Source organism: Budorcas taxicolor, chromosome 18 (assembly GCF_023091745.1).
Source record: "Budorcas taxicolor isolate Tak-1 chromosome 18, Takin1.1, whole genome shotgun sequence".
In the NCBI taxonomy this organism is placed as follows: Eukaryota; Metazoa; Chordata; class Mammalia; order Artiodactyla; family Bovidae; genus Budorcas; species Budorcas taxicolor.
Window position 1 is genome coordinate 64,925,038 of NC_068927.1, and position 17,572 is coordinate 64,942,609.

Genomic DNA, 17,572 nt, shown 5'->3' on the forward strand with positions numbered 1-17,572 from the left:
AAGAAGTAAAACTCTCACTGATCCTCTACATAGAAAACACTGAAGACTCCACCAGAAAATTACTAGAGCTAATCAATGAATATAGTGAAGTTGCAGGATATAAAATCAACACCCAGAAATCCCTTGCATTCCTATACACTGATACTGAGAAAGTAAAAAAAGAAATTAAGGAAACAATTCCATTCACCATTGCAACGAATAGAATAAAATACTTAGGAATATACCTACCTAAAGGTACTAAAGACCTATATATAGAAAATTAAAATGGATTAAAGATCTAAATGTAAGACCAGAAACTATAAAACTCCTAGAGGAGAACATAGGCAAAACACTCTCTGACATAAATCACAGCAGGATCCTCTAAGATCCACCTCCCAGAATTCTGGAAATAAAAGCAAAAATAAACAAATGGGATCTAATTAAAATTAAAAGCTTCTGCACAACAAAGCAAAATATAAGCAAAGTGAAAAGACAGCCTTCTGAATGGGAGAAAATAATAGCAAATGAAGAAACTGACAAACAACTAATCTCAAAAATATATAAGCAACTTATGCAGCTCAAGTCCAGAAAAATAAACGACCCAATCAAAAAATGGGCCAAAGAACTAAATAGACATTTCTCCAAAGAAGACATACGGATGGCTAACAAACACATGAAAAGATGCTCAACATCACTCATTATTAGAGAAATGCAAATCAAGACCACAATGAGGTACCACTTCACACCAGTCAGAATGGCTGTGATCCAAAAATCTGCAAGCAATAAATGCTGGAGAGGGTGTGGAGAAAAGGGAACCCTCCTACACTGTTGGTTGGAATGCAAACTATTGCAGCCACTATGGAGAACAGTGTGGAGATTCCTTAAAAAATTGCAAATAGAATTACCTTATGACCCAGCAATCCCACTGCTGGGCATACACACCGAGGAAACCAGAATTGAAAGAGACACATGTACCCCAATGTTCATCGCAGCACTGTTTATAATAGCCAGGACATGGAAGCAACCTAGATGTCCGTCAGCAGACGAATGGATAAGAAAGCTGTGGTACATATACACAATGGAGTATTACTCAGCCGTTAAAAAGAATTCATTTGAATCAGTTCTGATGAGGTGGATGAAACTGGAGCTGATTATACAGAGTGAAGTAAGCCAGAAAGAAAAACACCAATACAGTATACTAACACATATATATGGAATTTAGAAAGATGGCAATGACGACCCTGTATGCGAGACAGCAAAAAAGACACAGATGTGTATAACGGACTTTTGGACTCAGAGGGAGAGGGAGAGGGTGGGATGATTTGGGAGAATGGCATTCTAACATGTATACTATCATGTAAGAATCGAATCGCCAGTCTATGTGTGACGCAGGATACAGCATGCTTGGGGCTGGTGCATGGGGATGACCCAGAGAGATGTTATAGGGAGGGAGGTGGGAGGGGGTTCATGTTTGGGAACGCATGTAAGAATTAAAGATTTTAAAACTAAAAAAATTAAAATAATATAAAAAAATATAAAACACTGGTGAAAGAAATCAAAGAGGACACTAATAGATGGAGAAATATACCATGTTCATGGATTGGAAGAATCAATATAGTGAAAATTAGTATACTACCCAAAGCAATCTACAGATTCAATGCAATCCCTATCAAGCTACCAGCGGTATTTTTCACAGAGCTAGAACAAATAATTTCACAATTTGTATGGAATTTTCAAAAAAGTAGTATGGTCGTGGTACCCTACCCTGTATGAGCAATTGATTAGAATACCTTCTCCCAAAAGGTTAGATAGTTAAAATAGAGTGTTAGAATAGTCAGGGGATTACTAAGAGGTGGTGGGATTTTTGAAGACGATCCTATAATTCTTGGACTCCACTCTTAACTTCAGAGCTGCTGGGCTGCTTTGGAGGAGAAGAAGGAGTACCCACAGAGGAACCCCTTTAAAGAGAGATGTAGCTCTTCAATTTATAACACTCTGTGTGCTCAAAGGATGGGGCCAGGTCAGGGTCAGCATGGGTGGTTTACATTGAATTCCTCATAGAGACTGGTATCGGCGAAGAGGGGCATGGGACTCAGGGGAGTGGGAGTGAACAGTCTCTCAGAGAGGGTCCTGTGGTTCAAGTGGAAGAATATCACATCTTTTGCTGATGGGTCCTGAGAGGAAGGAGATGTGAATGACAGAATGAAATTCGATCTTCAAATACTGGAGCATTGGGCACACTGGAGGGGCTTGGGCTATGGCAAGGGTTTGGGCTGGGAGGATCCACCTCGCTGTTCACTACTCTGTCTTCCTTGGGCTCTCCTTCCATGATGGCAAAATCTGGGATTGGAAGAGATTCAAGGCTTTTGGGGTTGGGGGGGGGGGATTCTTCTCGACCTCTATATCTTTGGTGGGGACATCAAACCCAAAAAAAGCAGCTGTGTGCCCCTAGGTTGCTGAGTCTGTCTACTCCACTAAATTAAAAAAAAAAAAGTCCCATATGTAAGCCCAGCCACTGACAGACTCTCTCAGGAATCTGTGCAAACCCACTGAGCCCATCCTACATCTTCCATTATGGCCCATCCTCTAATGTGTATCAGCAGATTCTCAAGATCATAAAGGGGAGAAGAACAGATGACTGTGGTTGAAGGGAAGAACAGGGCTTGGAATGTCCCTGGTGGCCCACGGATTAAGAGTAAACCTTCCAGTTGAGAGAGCGTGGCATCTACCCCTGGTGGGAGAACTGAGATCCCACATGCCATGAAGCAACTATTCTCAATGCTGCAACTGCTGAGCCCGCGAGCTCTGGAGCCTTCAACTGTACCCCAGCACCGCAATGAGGATCCCCCATGTTGCAGCTGACACTGATGCAGCTAAGAATAAATTAACACATATTTTCATAAAAAAAAAAAAAAACAGGGTTCCTTAGTTCTCTGGAAGACATTCCCTCAGGGATTACAACAATGGAAATCAGTTTTTAACCTACAGGAAGTGAAAACGCCATTCTCTGCTATGAGCCCACCTCCCCCTGTGTCAGAATATGCTAAGCTTCCCTCCTTCAGACTTATGATTGTGGGTAGAACATCAGTGAGAGTTTGGCTCTTCATACTTACTTTGTGGATAAGCAGTGACAGACAAGAACAGCAAGGAAGATGCTGGTATAGATGAAGGCTACGGAGAGCCTAAGGAGAAGGTGCAGCTGGCTGGAGTGGCCTTGAGGACACCTTGCTTCTGCCAACAAGCCAATGGGAGAAGGTCTGCTTATTCGTTGCATACACCCTGCCCCTACATACAGGAGTTATTGTATCCTTGTGTCAAAGTGTGTCAGCAATTCTCAACCTGATCAGTATGGTCTCCACTTCCCAGGAGGCACCAAAGCATCCAGGAGAGATGCTAGCAGTGGATGGAGTAAATAGGCCATGCAAGACCAGCAGTGGTCTGAAACCAGGTCCCCCGGGCTCCCGTGCAGTTTTCATGCTTTTGCATGAATAGGAACTGCTTTAAACGTCTATATATTTCCCGCTCCATCCACATATACCTGGAATGGAATCCTCAAGAAGACACGACACTTCTATTTCTGAACTCTGGAATGTTTAGTTCATAAACACTAGCAGAGGAATACCACGTATTGAAGGTGCTCCCTAAAATCCTTCCCTTGCCCAACATCCTTCCCAAAGATGCTGATGGAGCGAGACTGAGCAGCTCCCTTAAGCATGGGGCCAAGTCACCCTGTCTTGCTTTGTTCAATGTAGAAATTCCCAGTCCCAGAGAACGATAAACACAATGTACCCTCTGGTTCTAATACAGACCATGATCTCAAATGCTGACATGACTGGGATGTTGAGGAGCCCAAAGTCACAGAAGTGGGAGGTGGTAAAACCAACACTCACACCGGAACCCTCTGTCTTCTCAGAAATTTGCTGAGATAGGAGACCGTCTTGCTTACCTTCAGTGGTGTGTGGATCCGCGGTTGATGGGCAAGTACTTGTAGTGGATCATACGGGAGAAAAGGCAGAAGGGGTGAACAGTAACCTTCCTCGCCCCACCAAAGGAGGACACTTGTTTCTGGAAGGTTGACCTCCTGCCTGTCCTTGAGTCTGTCATCCCTCAGAGCACTGATGGGGGAGGGGAGAGCTTCTGATCCCTCACTGTAAATGCATTGAGCAGACCCTCCATCCCAGAGAAGAGATGATGGAAGGCGGTGGGAAGGATATGCCTGACAATGAAAGACAACTGTAAGAAAGAGATATCCTCTCTGATCCAGGAAGGAGTATCTATGCTCCTTAATTGGAAAATCACCTGTATGTCAGAGGTGCTACTGGGAAAACGTTAAGAGCAAGCGCCTGATGCAATCTCTGATCCCCCCGAATCAGACCTATCTTTCATCCTCCTGGGTCTACCCTGACTCTTTTCTTTATTTGCCTGGATAGATAGGACTCTGCTGTGGAGCATCCATACAGGAGGTGGAAGAAGGTTGAGATGCCATCTAACATCTCTCTTCCTCTCTGGTTCTCATTGCCTCTATTTCTCCAGAAGCCCTAAGGTTCCCTGATGCCAGAACAGAGAACTTGAGATAGAGCTCAGTGATACAATATGGGAAAACCCAAATGGCCTTTTAGGCCTCCGCAATGTGATTTAGTGTATTATAAACATGGGACTATATTGTAAACAAGAATAGCAAGAAAAGATAAGAAAGCCTTCTTCATCAATCAATGCAAAGAAATAGAGGAAAAGAACAGAATTGGAAAGACTAGAGATCTCTTCAAGAAAATTAGAGATACCAGGGGAATATTTCATGCAAAGATGGGCTCGATAAAGGACAGAAATGGTATGGACCTAACAGAAGCAGAAGATATTAAGAAGAGGTGGCAAGAATACACAGAAGAACTGTACAAAAAAGATCTTCACGACCTGGATAATCACGATGGTGTGATCACTCATCTAGAGCCAGACATCCTCGAATGTGAGGTCAAGTGGGCCTTGGAAAGCATCACTATGAACAAAGCTAGTGGAGGTGATGGAATTCCAGTTGAGCTATTTCAAATCCTGAAAGATGATGCTGTGAAAGTGCTGTACTCAATATGCCAGCAAATTTGGAAAACTCAGCAGTGGCCACAGGACTGGAAAAGGTCAGTTTTCACTCCAATCCCAAAGAAAAGCAATGCTAAAGAAGGCTCAAACTACCGCACAATTGCACTCATCTCACATGCTAGTAAAGTAATGCTCAAATTTTTCCAAGCCAGGCTTCAGCAATACATGAACCGTGAACTTCCTGATGTTCAAGCTGGTTTTAGAAAAGGCAGAGAAACCAGAGATAAAATTGCCAACATCCACTGGATAATGGAAAATGCAAGAGAGTACCAGAAAAGCTTCTATTTCTGCTTTATTGATTATGCCAAAGCCTTTATCTGTGTGGATCACAATAAACTGTGGAAAATTCTGAGAGAGATGGCAATACCAGACCACCTGACCTGCCTCTTGAGAAATCTGTATGCAGGTCAGGAAGCAACAGTTAGAACTGGACATGAAAGTCAAGGCTGTATATTGTCACCCTGCTTATTGAACTTCTATGCAGAGTACGTCATGAGAAACACTGGGCTGGAAGAAGCACAAGCTGGAATCAGGATTGCCAGGAGAAATAAAATCACTCAGATATGCAGATGACACCACCCTTATGGCAGAAAGTGAAGAGGAACTAACAAGCCTCTTGATGAAAGTGAAAGAAGAGAGTGAAAAAGTTGGCTTAAAGCTCAACATTCAGAAATAGAAGATCATGGCATCTGGTCCCATCACTTCATGGGAAAAAGATGGGGAACCAGTGGAAACAGTGTCAGACTTTATATTTTTGGGCTTCAAAATCACTGCAGATGGTGACTGCAGCCATGAAATTAAAAGACGCTTACTCCTTGGAAGAAAAGTTATGACCAACATAGATAGCATATTTAAAAGCAGACACATGACTTAGCCGACTAAGGTCCATCTAGTCAAGGCTTTGGTTTTTCGAGCAGTCATGTATGGATGTGAGAGTTGGACTGTGAAGAAGGCTGAGCGCCGAAGAATTGATGCTTTTGAACTGTGGTGTTGGAGAAGACTCTTGAGAGTCCCTTGGACTGCAAGGAGATCCAGCCAGTCCATTCTGAAGGAGATCAACCCTGGGATTTCTTTGGAAGGAATGAAGCTAAAGCTGAAGCTCCAGTACTTTGGCCACCTGATGTGAAGAGTTGACTCACTGGAAAAGACTCTGATAAAGGGAGGGATTGGGGGCAGGAGAAGAAGGGGATGACAGAGGATGAGATGGCTGGATGGCATCACTGACTCGATGGACGTGAGTTTGTGTGAACTCCGGGAGTTGTTGATGGACAGGGAGGCCTGGCGTGCTGCGATTTATGGGATTGCAAAGAGTCGGACACGACTGAGCAACTGAAATGAACTGAACTGGAACATGGGACGCTTCATGGGTTATCCAGGCAAGAATACTGAAGTGGGCTACCATTTCCTTTTCCAGGGGACCACGTTTTCTCAGGATTCTTCGCTATGACCCGTCAGGCTTGGGTGGCCATGCACGACTGGCTCATAGCTTTACTGAGGTATGAAGGCCTGTTCACCACTATAAGGCTGTGATCCATGAGGAGATAGTGAAGGACAGAGGAGTCTGTCATGCTGCAGTCCATGGGGTCGCAAAGAGTTGGACAAAGAATAGCAACTGAAGAGGAACAACAAAGCATGGGCCAGGAAGAGGTTCCTCACCTGTGACAAACAGGAACAGTGGGTCGCTGGAGTCTGACCACGAGTAGGGAGAGGGAGTGAAGGAGCCGTAGCACCTGTAGACCCCGCTGTGGGCTGGGGTCCCAGGACCCAGAGGGAACTCTGCCTGGAGTGCTCCGCCGGGGCCCCGCACTCCAGCCTGCCAGCGCCCAAGGTTCCCGCGCTCACTGAGCAGATGAAACTGGTCAAAGGCGCTCTCAGAGCTGCAGACCAAGGTCACGTTCTCTCCTGACCTCACCACGGGGCCCCCCTGGGCTGAGAGAGAGGGTTTCCTGGACCGACCTGCAAGGAAGAGACCTTGATCTCAGAGCACAAAGTAACTCGAGTCCTAAATAGAAGACTAAAGCCCAAAGTGTGTAACAAGAGAAGCGCTGCAGTGAGAAGGCTGCCCACCGCCAGGAGAGACAGCCCACAGCAAGGGATACCCGGCACAGGGAAACATTCAGAAATAACTGTAAAAATGGAGTGTCACTTAAAATCCTTTGACACAAGTTAATAATTTTAAAAATGCATTATCATTTAATGTCCTTTTTTAAAGAAAGAGTATATGTATATGTATGAACAACTGAACCACTCTGTTGTACAACAAGAATTAACAACATCTTAAATGAACTAGACTTCAACAAACAAAAATAAATAAATTTAAAAAATCAAACATATGCAGTTCTCTTGAAATAAATGGAACTTACTAACTACAGCTGGGACTATGAGAAAACATGGCTTGACCCAGAAGAAGAGATTATGCTGTAGAAATTTCCAGAATTTCGTTTGATATTTGACCATCTCATTCTTGAGGGCGTGTTCAGGGCTGCCATGCCCACCCCCAGGGGCTGGAAGGGACTCCAGTGGGAGGGTTGGAGGGACCACTCCCCCCTCTTTGTGCAGAAGGATTTTTAAACCAAGAGCCTGAGCAACCTCAGGGTGTCAACCACCATCTCGATCAACCAGGGGCTGGACTGCAGGGCGTCTGGTACCACATGTGCTGCTGACAGAGGAAGGGAGCTCTGACATGAAAGCAGGAAACCAACCCCTGAACCAGCCATAGTTGGCTTCCTGAGCGGGGAATTGCCTGCAACCCTGCTCTCATACATTTTTCTCCACTGGTCGATCTTTCACATTCTTACTCCTTCCCTCTGTCACTGGCTGTGTCTTCCCCTTAGCACATGGCAAGGACTCTGTTCTCTTCTCCCTTCCGTGTTCACACCTCCTCTCTCTGCTTTGTTCCCTCTCTTGAGTTTGTGAGTGTCTCTGCACACCTGTCATTCTCTCCCAGTATTGATGCTGGACTGGACACCAAACCTGTGACACAGAGAGCAGAAGGCCCTGGTCTGGCCACACTCACCTGTGATGATGATGTCCACGGGGTCGCTGGAGGCTGACCACTCATAGCGGGAGTGTCTGAGAGAGCCGTAGCATCTGTAGGTGCCTGCACTCGCCAAAGTCATGGGGCCAGTGATGAAGTCAGCTGGGGAATCCCCACCAGTGAACGTCTCTCCACATCTCTGGAAATGCCCTGTGCTGCTTGTTTTGTGCAGGACAAATTTGTCAAGCAGCATCGATGAGTGACAGCGGAGGGTCACATTCTCTCCCGCATGCACGAGGGGGCCTGGGTGGGCTGAGATGGAGGGTTTTGGGAACACACCTAGGAGCTAACAGCTTGTGAGCTTCAGTGAATCACCCCATTTCAGGAATTCCCCTGACATCTGAAGGTGTGAAAAACCTCCTCATGAAGCAGCAAAGCCAACTGCCCTTCATGTCTGTTCTGTTGCATTTTTTTGGCCTTATTCTCGGGCTCTGGCTCATGCTTTTCTATTTCTCTCTGCTCAAGACCTCCAGCCTCCTCTGTGTTTATTCTAAGCTCTTTATCTGTTAGGTCTGCTCTCAGCTTCATGCATGCATACTCAGTCCCTTCACTGTGTCTTACTCTGTGGGGCCCCATGGACTGTAGCCCGCCATGCTCCTCTGTCCATGGGATTGTCCAGCTGAGAATACTGGAGTGGGTTGCAGTGCTCTTAACTTCATCCCATCCCTACTATGCGTGGTGGGGGGCTGGGGTGGGTCTGCTTCTCTGGTATTATGTCTCCAGACATAATACATACCCTGTCTCCCTTCACACTCGTCTCCTAGAATGTGGGTGATGATTGGCAGGATATTGGGAAGCAGATGGAGAAAAAAGTGGACACCTCCCCATCTGTGATCCCCACTTCATGCCTCTGGAGACATTCCTGGGCTGACTTGGTCTTAACTGGGACCCCAGCTCCTATATACGGGATTACAGCTCCCTACTGGCTGGCAGGAGAGAAACACCCACAGTAATGGATACCCAGCTGCCGGGGGCCAGCGTGAGGAATTCCGCCCATGGCAAAGGTCATGAGAAGGAGGCTTGGCATACGCAAAGGCGTGATCAAGCCTCAGGGAACGCCCTGTTCCCGAGCATCTACCCCCCAAACCAGAGTCTGTTTTATGCTCTCACCTACACCTCTGACTTTACGGGGGGCTCTCCCCCATCACCGTTTCTCTCGGAGATGCAGCTCCAAGGCAATAAAAATTCCTGGGCGTGACAAGAGTGTTTCAGCTTACGGACTCCTCTGAAGGTGATCTATCCTGCCTGTATAGGTTTGTCCGGTCACATGTGATTGTTTGCAGCCTCCCAATCTGAGAGGCACAAGATGTTTTAGACTTACTAAAGGCAAATCATTTTGGGGAGTTAGAAATTATTAGTATAGTGGGTTGGTTAGGAATTATATTGGTGAAGGGTTTTTCATTTGTTGTGTCAATAATTGCTGCTAATTCCCTGCTCTGGGTGGGACAAGGATGTCTCAGGTCAAACCTCTCTGCTGACAGACTAGCTTGTGTGACAGGATTATCCATACTCCTGCCACTACCCACATGATTGTTTACTACCTCTCAACCATAAACAGCACAGAGAGTTTTGGAGTATTTGGAGAGTCTTAATTAGCATAGGGCTTTTTCTTCTTGTTGAGTCAATGATTGCCGCCAGGCCTCCATATCCTTAGGCACCTGGGAATATATTAATTAATGTTTTTGGAATATAGAAAAGGAAATACAGTAGTTTTTGATGTTAGCAATACTAGACTTTTTGAGTTAATGGATTTTCTTTTTTGTAATAGATCACTGTACTTTGTTATAAATCACTGTGTCCTTGCTATGTAAAAATGTAACTTTATCATATCTTAAGACTAAACAGATCTTAAGGGGAGCATTGGTGAAAGGATTTTCATTTGTTGGGCTGATGTTTGCTGCTAAATCTCCATGTCCCCTACCCTTATAATGAATATAACTAACATATATGAAAAATAAGTATTAACCTTTAAGCATATAGGAGAAATAAGTATTAACCTTTAAGACTAATCATGTTAACCTTGGGTTAAATAAATTCCTTTCTTGATTGTAACTCACTACACCCTCACCCTATAGGAATGTAACTTTATTTGGAGGTCGGTGCTTGGTTTAAGAAAAAACACCCTTGGAAAAAATAAGTGTTTTGGTTATCAGAAAGAAAGGATCATAAATTGTCAGCAGGTCTCACTCATGGCCAGAAGATGATGTACCTTTTTTTATACATTTATGTGAAGCACCTGATTTTGATAAAGGTCAGGACTGCTGACCCCCACATGACTCTGAATTCATCCCTATGTGTAACAAAAGGTATATAAGCAAACCCAAAAATAAAGAAATCGGATCAGTTTCCAGAAAGACTGATTCCCTCATGTCGTTCTTTTCTGCTCCCCATTTTTCTGGCTGAATTCCCATCTGGAGCATGGATGCTATTCCACGTAATCTAAGTTATTCAGCCTCTTTTTCTCCACTGATCTTCCTACTACACTATCCATTTCTAATCTCTCTTTATCTGTGATTAAATATGTATTTTTCCAAAGACGCCGACTCCGTCCCCACCTTCGAATCACCCTGGATCCACCGGGGCTGGACCCCGGCACCCAGCCTAGGGAAAAATTCAAAAATAACTTTAAATATGGGGTGTCATTTAAAATCCAATTAAAAAATAATTTTTTAAATGGAGTGTCATTTAACATCATTTTTTAAAATCTGCCTCCACAACTGAGATTTTTTAAAAAAAATTTTATATAAATTCATTTATTTTTATCAGAGGCTAATTACTTTACAATATTGTATTGGTTTTGCCATACATCAACATGAATCCGCCATGGGTGTACACGTGTTCCCCATCCTGAACCCCCCTCCCCCCTCCCTCCCCATACCATCCCTCTGGACATCCCAGTGCGCCAGCCCCGAGCATCCTGTATCATGCATTGAACCTGGACCGGGGATGTGTTTCACATATGATATTATACATGTTTCGATGCCATTCTCTCAAATCACCCACACTCACCCTCACCCACAGAGTTCAAAAGACTTGTATACATCTGGGTCTCTTTTGCTGTCTAACATACAGGGTTATCATTACCATCTTTCTAAATTCCTTATATATGCATTAGTATACTCTATTGGTGTTTTTCTTTCTGGCTTACTTCACTCTGTATAATAGGTTCCAGTTTCATCCACCTCGTTAGAACTGATTCAAATGGATTCTTTTTAATGTCTGAGTAATACTCTATTGTGTATATGTACCACAGCTTTCTTATACATTCATCTGCTGATGGACATCTAGGTTGTTTCCATGTCCTGGCTATTATAAACAGTGCTGCGATGAACATTGGGGTACATGTGTCTCTTTCTATATTGGTTTCCTCGGTGTGTATGCCCAGCAGTGGGATTGCTGGGTCATAAGGCAGTTCTATTTCCAGTTTTTAAAGGAATCTTCACACTGTTCTCCCCAAAGTCAGGAACAAGACAAGGCTGCCCACTTTTAGCACTACTATTCAACATAGTTTTGGAATTTTTGGCCACAGCAATCAGAACAGAAAGAGAAATATAAGAATCCACATTGGGAAAGAAGTAAAACTCTCACTCTTTGCAGATGACACGATCTTTTTCATAGAAAACCCTAAAAACTCCAGAAGAAAATTACTAGAGCCAATCAAGGAATATAGTAAAGCTGCAGGATATAAAATCAACACACAGAAATCCCTTGCATTCCTATACACTAATGAGAAAATAGAGAAATTAAGAAAACAATTCCATTCACCATTGCAACGAAAAGAATAAAATACTTAGGAAGATATCTACCTAAAGAAACAAAAGACCTATGTAAAGAAAACTATAAAAGACTGGTGAAAAAAATCAAAGAGGACAGAAATAGATGGAGAAATATACTGTGTTCATGGATCAGAAGAATCAATATAGTGAAAATGAGTATACTACCCAAAGCAATCTATAGATTCAATGCAATTCCTATCAAGCTATCAAGGGTATTTTTCACAGAGCGAGAAGAAATAGTTTCACAATTTGTATGGAAATACAAGAAACCTCGAGTAGCCAAAGCAATCATGAGAAAGAAGAATGGAACTGGCGGAATCAACCTGCCTGACTTCAGGCTCTACTACAAAGCCACAGTCATCAAGACAGTATGGTAGTGGCAAAAGACAGAAATATAGATCAATGGAACAAAATAGAAAGCCCGGAGATCAATCCACACATTTATGCACACCTTATCTTTGACAAAGGAGGCAAGAATTCACAGTGGAGAAAAGACAATCTCTTTAACAAGTGGTGCTGAGAAAACTGGTCAACCACTTGTAAAGAATGAATCTAGAACACTTTCTAACACCATTCACAAAAATAAACTCATGGTGGATTAAAGATTTAAAGGTAAGACCAGAAACTATAAAACTCCTAGAGGAGAACATAGCAAAACACTCTCTGACATAAATCACAGCAGGATCCTCTATGACCATCTCCCAGAATATTGGGGAACATAGGCAAAAAACTCTCTGACATAAATCACAGCAGGATCCTCTATGACCCACCTCCCAGAATATTGGAAATAAAAGCAAAAATAAACAAATGGGACCTAATTAAAATTAAAAGTTTCTGCACAACAAGGGAAACTGTAAGCAAGGTGAAAAGACAGCCTTCAGAATGGGAGAAAATAATAGCAAATGAAGCCACTAACAAAGAATTAATCTCAAAAATGTACAAGAAACTCCTGCAGCTCAATTCCAGAAAAATAAATGACTCAATCAAATAATGGGCCAAAGAACTAAACAGACTTTCTCAAAGAAGACATACAGATGGCTAGCAACCACATGAAAGATGCTCAACATCACTTATTCTCAGAGAAGTGCAAATCAAAACCACAATGAGGAACCATTTCATGCAGTCAGAATGGCTGCTATCCAAAAGTCTACAGGCAATAAATGCTGGAGAGGGTGTGGAGAAAAGGGACCCTCTTACGCTGTAGGTGGGAATACAAACTAGAAATATCCTTTTTTAAAAAAACCCAATACAATATTGGAAAGTAATTAGCCAAAATAAATAAATTCAAATTAAAAAATGAATATATGTATATGAATAGCTGAAACATTCTGTTGTACAACAGGAATCAACATCTTAAATCAACCAAACTTCAACAAAAATCAATAAGAAAAAATTGATTTAAAAAATCAACCATATTGGGCTGCTCTTGAAAAACATAACATACTACTGTTGGGACCATCAGAAAACATGGTATTGACCCAGAAGCAGACATTATGGAGTGGAAATTGCTAGAATCTCGCAGGATCTTTGACCACCTCATTCTTGAGGGAGTGTTCAGTGCTGCCCTGTCTGACCCCAGGGGCTGGACGTGACTCCTTAGTGGGACGGTTGGAGGGACCACTGCCCCCTCTTTGTGCAGAATGATGCGTTAAACCACAAGGCTGAGCAACTTCAGGGTGTCAACCTCCATCTCGATCACCCAGGGGCCAGACTGCAGTGGGGCCGGTACCACAGTGTGCTACTGACAGAGGAAGAGAGCTCTGACGTGAAAGCGGGAAACCAACCCGTTAACCAGCCATCAGTGGCTGCCAGAGCGGGGAACTGCCCGCGTCCCTGCTCTGGTACATTTTTCTCTGTTGGTCGTTCTTTCACATTCTCGCTCCTTCCCTCTGTCATTGGCTGTGTCTTCCCCTTAGCACATGGCAAGGACTCTATTCTCTTTTCCCTTCTGCTTTCACACCTCCTCTCTCTGCTTTGTTCCCTCTCCCGAGTCTGTGAGTGTCTCTGCACGCCTGTCATTCTCTCCCGGTACTGATGCTGGACTGGACACCAGGCCTTCTGTGACACAGAGAGCAGAAGGGACTGGTCTGGCCACACTCAGCTGAGATGATGATGTCCACAGGGTCGCTGGGGGCTGACCACTCATAGGGGGAGTGGCTGAAAGAGCCATAGCTTCTGTAGGTGCCCGCACTCGCCAAAGTCATGGGGCCAATGGAGAAGTCAGCTGGGGCATCCCCACCAGTGAGCATCTGTCCACGTCTCTGGAAAGGCCCTGTGCTATTTTCATGGTGCAAGATAAACTTGTCAAACCACAGCAGTGACTGACAGCGGAGGGTCACATTCTCTCCCGCACGCATGAAGGGGCCTGGGTGGGCTGAGATGGAGGGTTTTGGGAACACACCTATGAGCAAAGAGCTTGTGAGCTTCAGTGAGTCTCCCCACCTCGGCGTTTCCCCTGACGTCTGAAGGTGGGGAAAATGTCCCCATGAAGCAGCAAAGCCAATTACCCTTCCTGTCTGTTCTGTTGCATTTTCTTTAGCCTTGTTCTCAGGCTCTGGCTCATGCTTTTCTGTTTCTCTTTGCTCAAGACCTCCAGCCTCTTCTGTGTTTATTCTAAACTGTTTAGCTGTTGGATCTGCTCTCAGCTTCATGCATGCATACTCGGACACTTCTGTCCTGTCCAACTCTGCAACCCCATGAACCATAGCCTGCCAGGCTCCTCTGCCCATAGGATTCTCCAGGCAATAATACTGGGGTGGGTTGCCATGCTCTCAGCTTCATCCTGTCCCTAATATGTGTGGTGGGGAGCTGGGTGGTTCTGATGATGCATTCCCTGGCTCCGTTCACACTCATCTAGAATGTGGGTGATGACTGGCAGGAGATTGGAAAGGAGGTGGAGAAAAAAGGGAATATTTCCCCATCTATGACCCCCACATCATGCCTCTGAGACATTCCTGGGACTCCTCCCTGGGACCCCAGCTCCTTCATATGGGATTACAGCTCCCTACTGGGTGGCAGGTGCTGGATCACGGTTGTTCCCCATCCACCCTGCTGACAGGCAGCGGCAGCATCCTGTCTAACTAATGCCTAGGGAGGCTCATCCTTCCTTTGCCAGAGCACCCCATCTATTCAACACCCTGAGTTTAAACTCTCAGAGTGGGTTCTCTTTCCTGGTTCATTCTTGGCTGGATATCCTGAGTAAATCTTTGACCACGTAAGGAACTTGGACCTAGGATGGGATTGCCTGCATAGATGGCTGTCCCGGGCTGGGCTGGACCCCTCCTACCTGTGACCACAATCTGCAGGGGGTCACTGTGTCTTGACAACGCAGGGAGAGACCTGGAGAATCCGGAACATGTGTAGGACCCAGCATGTTCTCTGGTCACCGGGCCAAGGGTGAATGTGTTGAAATGATTTCCATGGAGCTTGGGCAAACTGGTTCCATCTGTTTTGAACAGTCTGAATCGCTTAAGTGGATAATGGAAGTGACACTGAAGAGTCACAATCTTTCCTAAGGGAACCATGGGGCTTGGCCAGGCTGACAAAGAGGGCTTGTCATATTCACCTAGGAGAGAAGGAGTCACAGGTTTTGAGAGGAAAATAGGAATGGTCCCCTCTCCCCACTGGTCTTGTTGGAGTGCTTCCCCTTCAATTCTTCCAAGGCACCAACACTAAAGTGTTTTCCCCTGATACTCAAGGACACCTGGGGCTTGGGGACAGACAGAGACACAGTCAACCCAGGACAGACATCACGGAGATTCTAAGAATATGATTCTCAGCAGTGATTCTGATCAGGAGAAGAACAACTCCTTGGGTTGACAAAATGTTGAAAACTCTCTCAAAACACAAAACACTGTGGATTCCTGGGTGGTCAGGTGGTTAGGACTCGGCACTTTCTCTGCCAAGGGCCTGGGTTGAATCCCTAGTCATGTAACTGAGACCCTACATGCTGTACGATGCAGGCAAAAGAAACCCAAAAAAGAACTGATTCATAGAAAAGAAGTTAGAGCGCTTTCCTGGTGGATTTGTTGTAGCTCCAATGGTAAAGAAACTTCCTGCAATGCAGAAGAGCAGGGTTCAGTCCCCAGGTAGGGAAGATCCCCTGGAGAAGGAAATGGCAACCCTGTCCAGTATTCTTGCCTGGAGAATCCCATGGACAGAAGTGCCTGGTGAGCTACAGTTTGTGGGGTCGCAAGGATTCGGACATGAGTGAGTGACTAAAAGTAACAGAGGTAACAAGTGAAAAAGCCACTTGACTGAAAAGAAGGAAATAAAGCTGGAACCTGGCTCCTTCGTTAGCTAACCTACATCACATGTGTGACAAGGTCCAGGTGGTCCTGCCTGATGAGCAGACCCTTCCCTGGGCTCAGGTCCAGTGGGCTTCCTGCAGATCCTGTTGTTAAGGGCCAGCTGGAGATGCCATGAGCCAGCTTGTAGGGGAGGGTCTGTGGGCTGTAGCCTCTTGCCCCCCTCTCATGATTGATATGGCAGTCACTGGGCCTAGCTCCCAGCTCCCAGACTTCATCCTGATGCTTCAGGTCCAGAGTCCAGAGCTGGGCTAACCTCTGGGAAGAGTGAAGATGAGTATCAAGGCCAATAGGAGGACCTGGAATCCACAGGGCATGTGCCTCTCACTGTACTGACACGGGTCTCACCCCGGCCCCCAATGTCATCTGCATCAGCCACAACTTCTCTGCCCAACAGAGAAATAAGGGATGGGCAGGACTCACCCACAGCTGCCCAGGTCCTCAGACTCACACAGAATCCTAGAAGGAAAAGCACGTCAGAGATGGCTTGTCCCGATGGACCCCACACTCGTTGCTCCCTCATGCAGGGAACATGGTCAGTGGTGTGAAGACCTCCTAATTTCCACCATAACTCTCTCCAACGGTGTCTTTCTGGACTCACCAAGACTCAGAATGCTGAGGAGTGTGGGGCACATGGCTCTGCTTCTGTGAGACAGGAGGCAGAACTGAGCAAAGCTGACAGAGCCACAGGATGCGGAAGGCAGTCAGTGTTGTTGGTACAGTCAGCCTGGTTCACGTCACATGGGAAGATGGCCAGCCTCTTCTCAAAGGCAGGGATGGAAGTGTGACCTGAGCCACATCACAGAGCATGCCTCATGACCTGTTTGTCATTTTGTTTCCCTAAACACTGTAAACCTAAGAGGATTCGAACAGATCTTGCTGCCTTTACGAAGTACTAACTGTTCTTCAGTGTATATCATGCAGGATGCTTTTCCCACGCTCATGATAAATCTCATTAACCTTAACTCTTCACAGAAGAGAAACCACATGTTCCCACCTGGTATGTCAGGCTCAGTGCAGGTTGCCAATTAAAGCCTCATTGATAGAGACTTTGATTCTGCATTCTTATGAGAGGACAAGACATGCGTATTATGGCTGTTTGAAAACATGAAAAAATTCTGCATTGTAGTATTTGTGATTAAGGAACTAACTGTGTTAGTTTCAGGTGTCCAGCAAAGTGACTCAGTTACACATATATACACATCTGCTGCTTTTCAAATTCTTTTCCCCCTTAGGTAGTTACAGAATATTAGGTAGAATTCTCTGTTTTATACAGTAGGGCCTTGTGGTCATGCATTTTTAATATAGCCTTGTGTATATGTCAGTACCAAACTTACAATATAACCTCCCCCTGACATATTCCTCTGGTAATCGTGACTTCC

General features: G+C 44.9%; 1 protein-coding gene across 1 annotated transcript; it reads right to left on the reverse strand.

Annotated features, from left to right (window-relative positions):
* Positions 1-2,234: 2,234 nt before the first annotated feature.
* On the reverse strand, positions 2,235-16,825 carry LOC128063487 (putative killer cell immunoglobulin-like receptor-like protein KIR3DX1). Its single transcript, XM_052656255.1, has 8 exons — positions 16,792-16,825; positions 16,614-16,649; positions 15,170-15,448; positions 8,087-8,386; positions 6,727-7,026; positions 3,926-3,976; positions 3,093-3,210; positions 2,235-2,319 (listed from the first exon to the last, which is right to left on the reverse strand). The coding sequence occupies exons 1-8, from the start codon at positions 16,823-16,825 to the stop codon at positions 2,235-2,237; spliced, it is 1,203 nt and encodes a 400-aa protein (XP_052512215.1).
* Positions 16,826-17,572: the final 747 nt, after the last annotated feature.

What these genes read in the sequence shown, in the direction of transcription:
- LOC128063487 (XM_052656255.1), bottom strand. Translation starts at nt 16,825, where the DNA reads ATGTGCCCCACACTCCTCAGCATTCTGAGTCTTG. An exon ending in CCTGCAGATTGTGGTCACAG is followed by an intron (nt 8,387 to 15,169) that starts GTAGGAGGGGTC and finishes GTTAGCTCCTAG; the next exon opens with GTGTGTTCCCAAAACCCTCC. An exon ending in GGATCCACACACCACTGAAG is followed by an intron (nt 3,211 to 3,925) that starts GTAAGCAAGACG and finishes GCTTGTTGGCAG; the next exon opens with AAGCAAGGTGTCCTCAAGGC.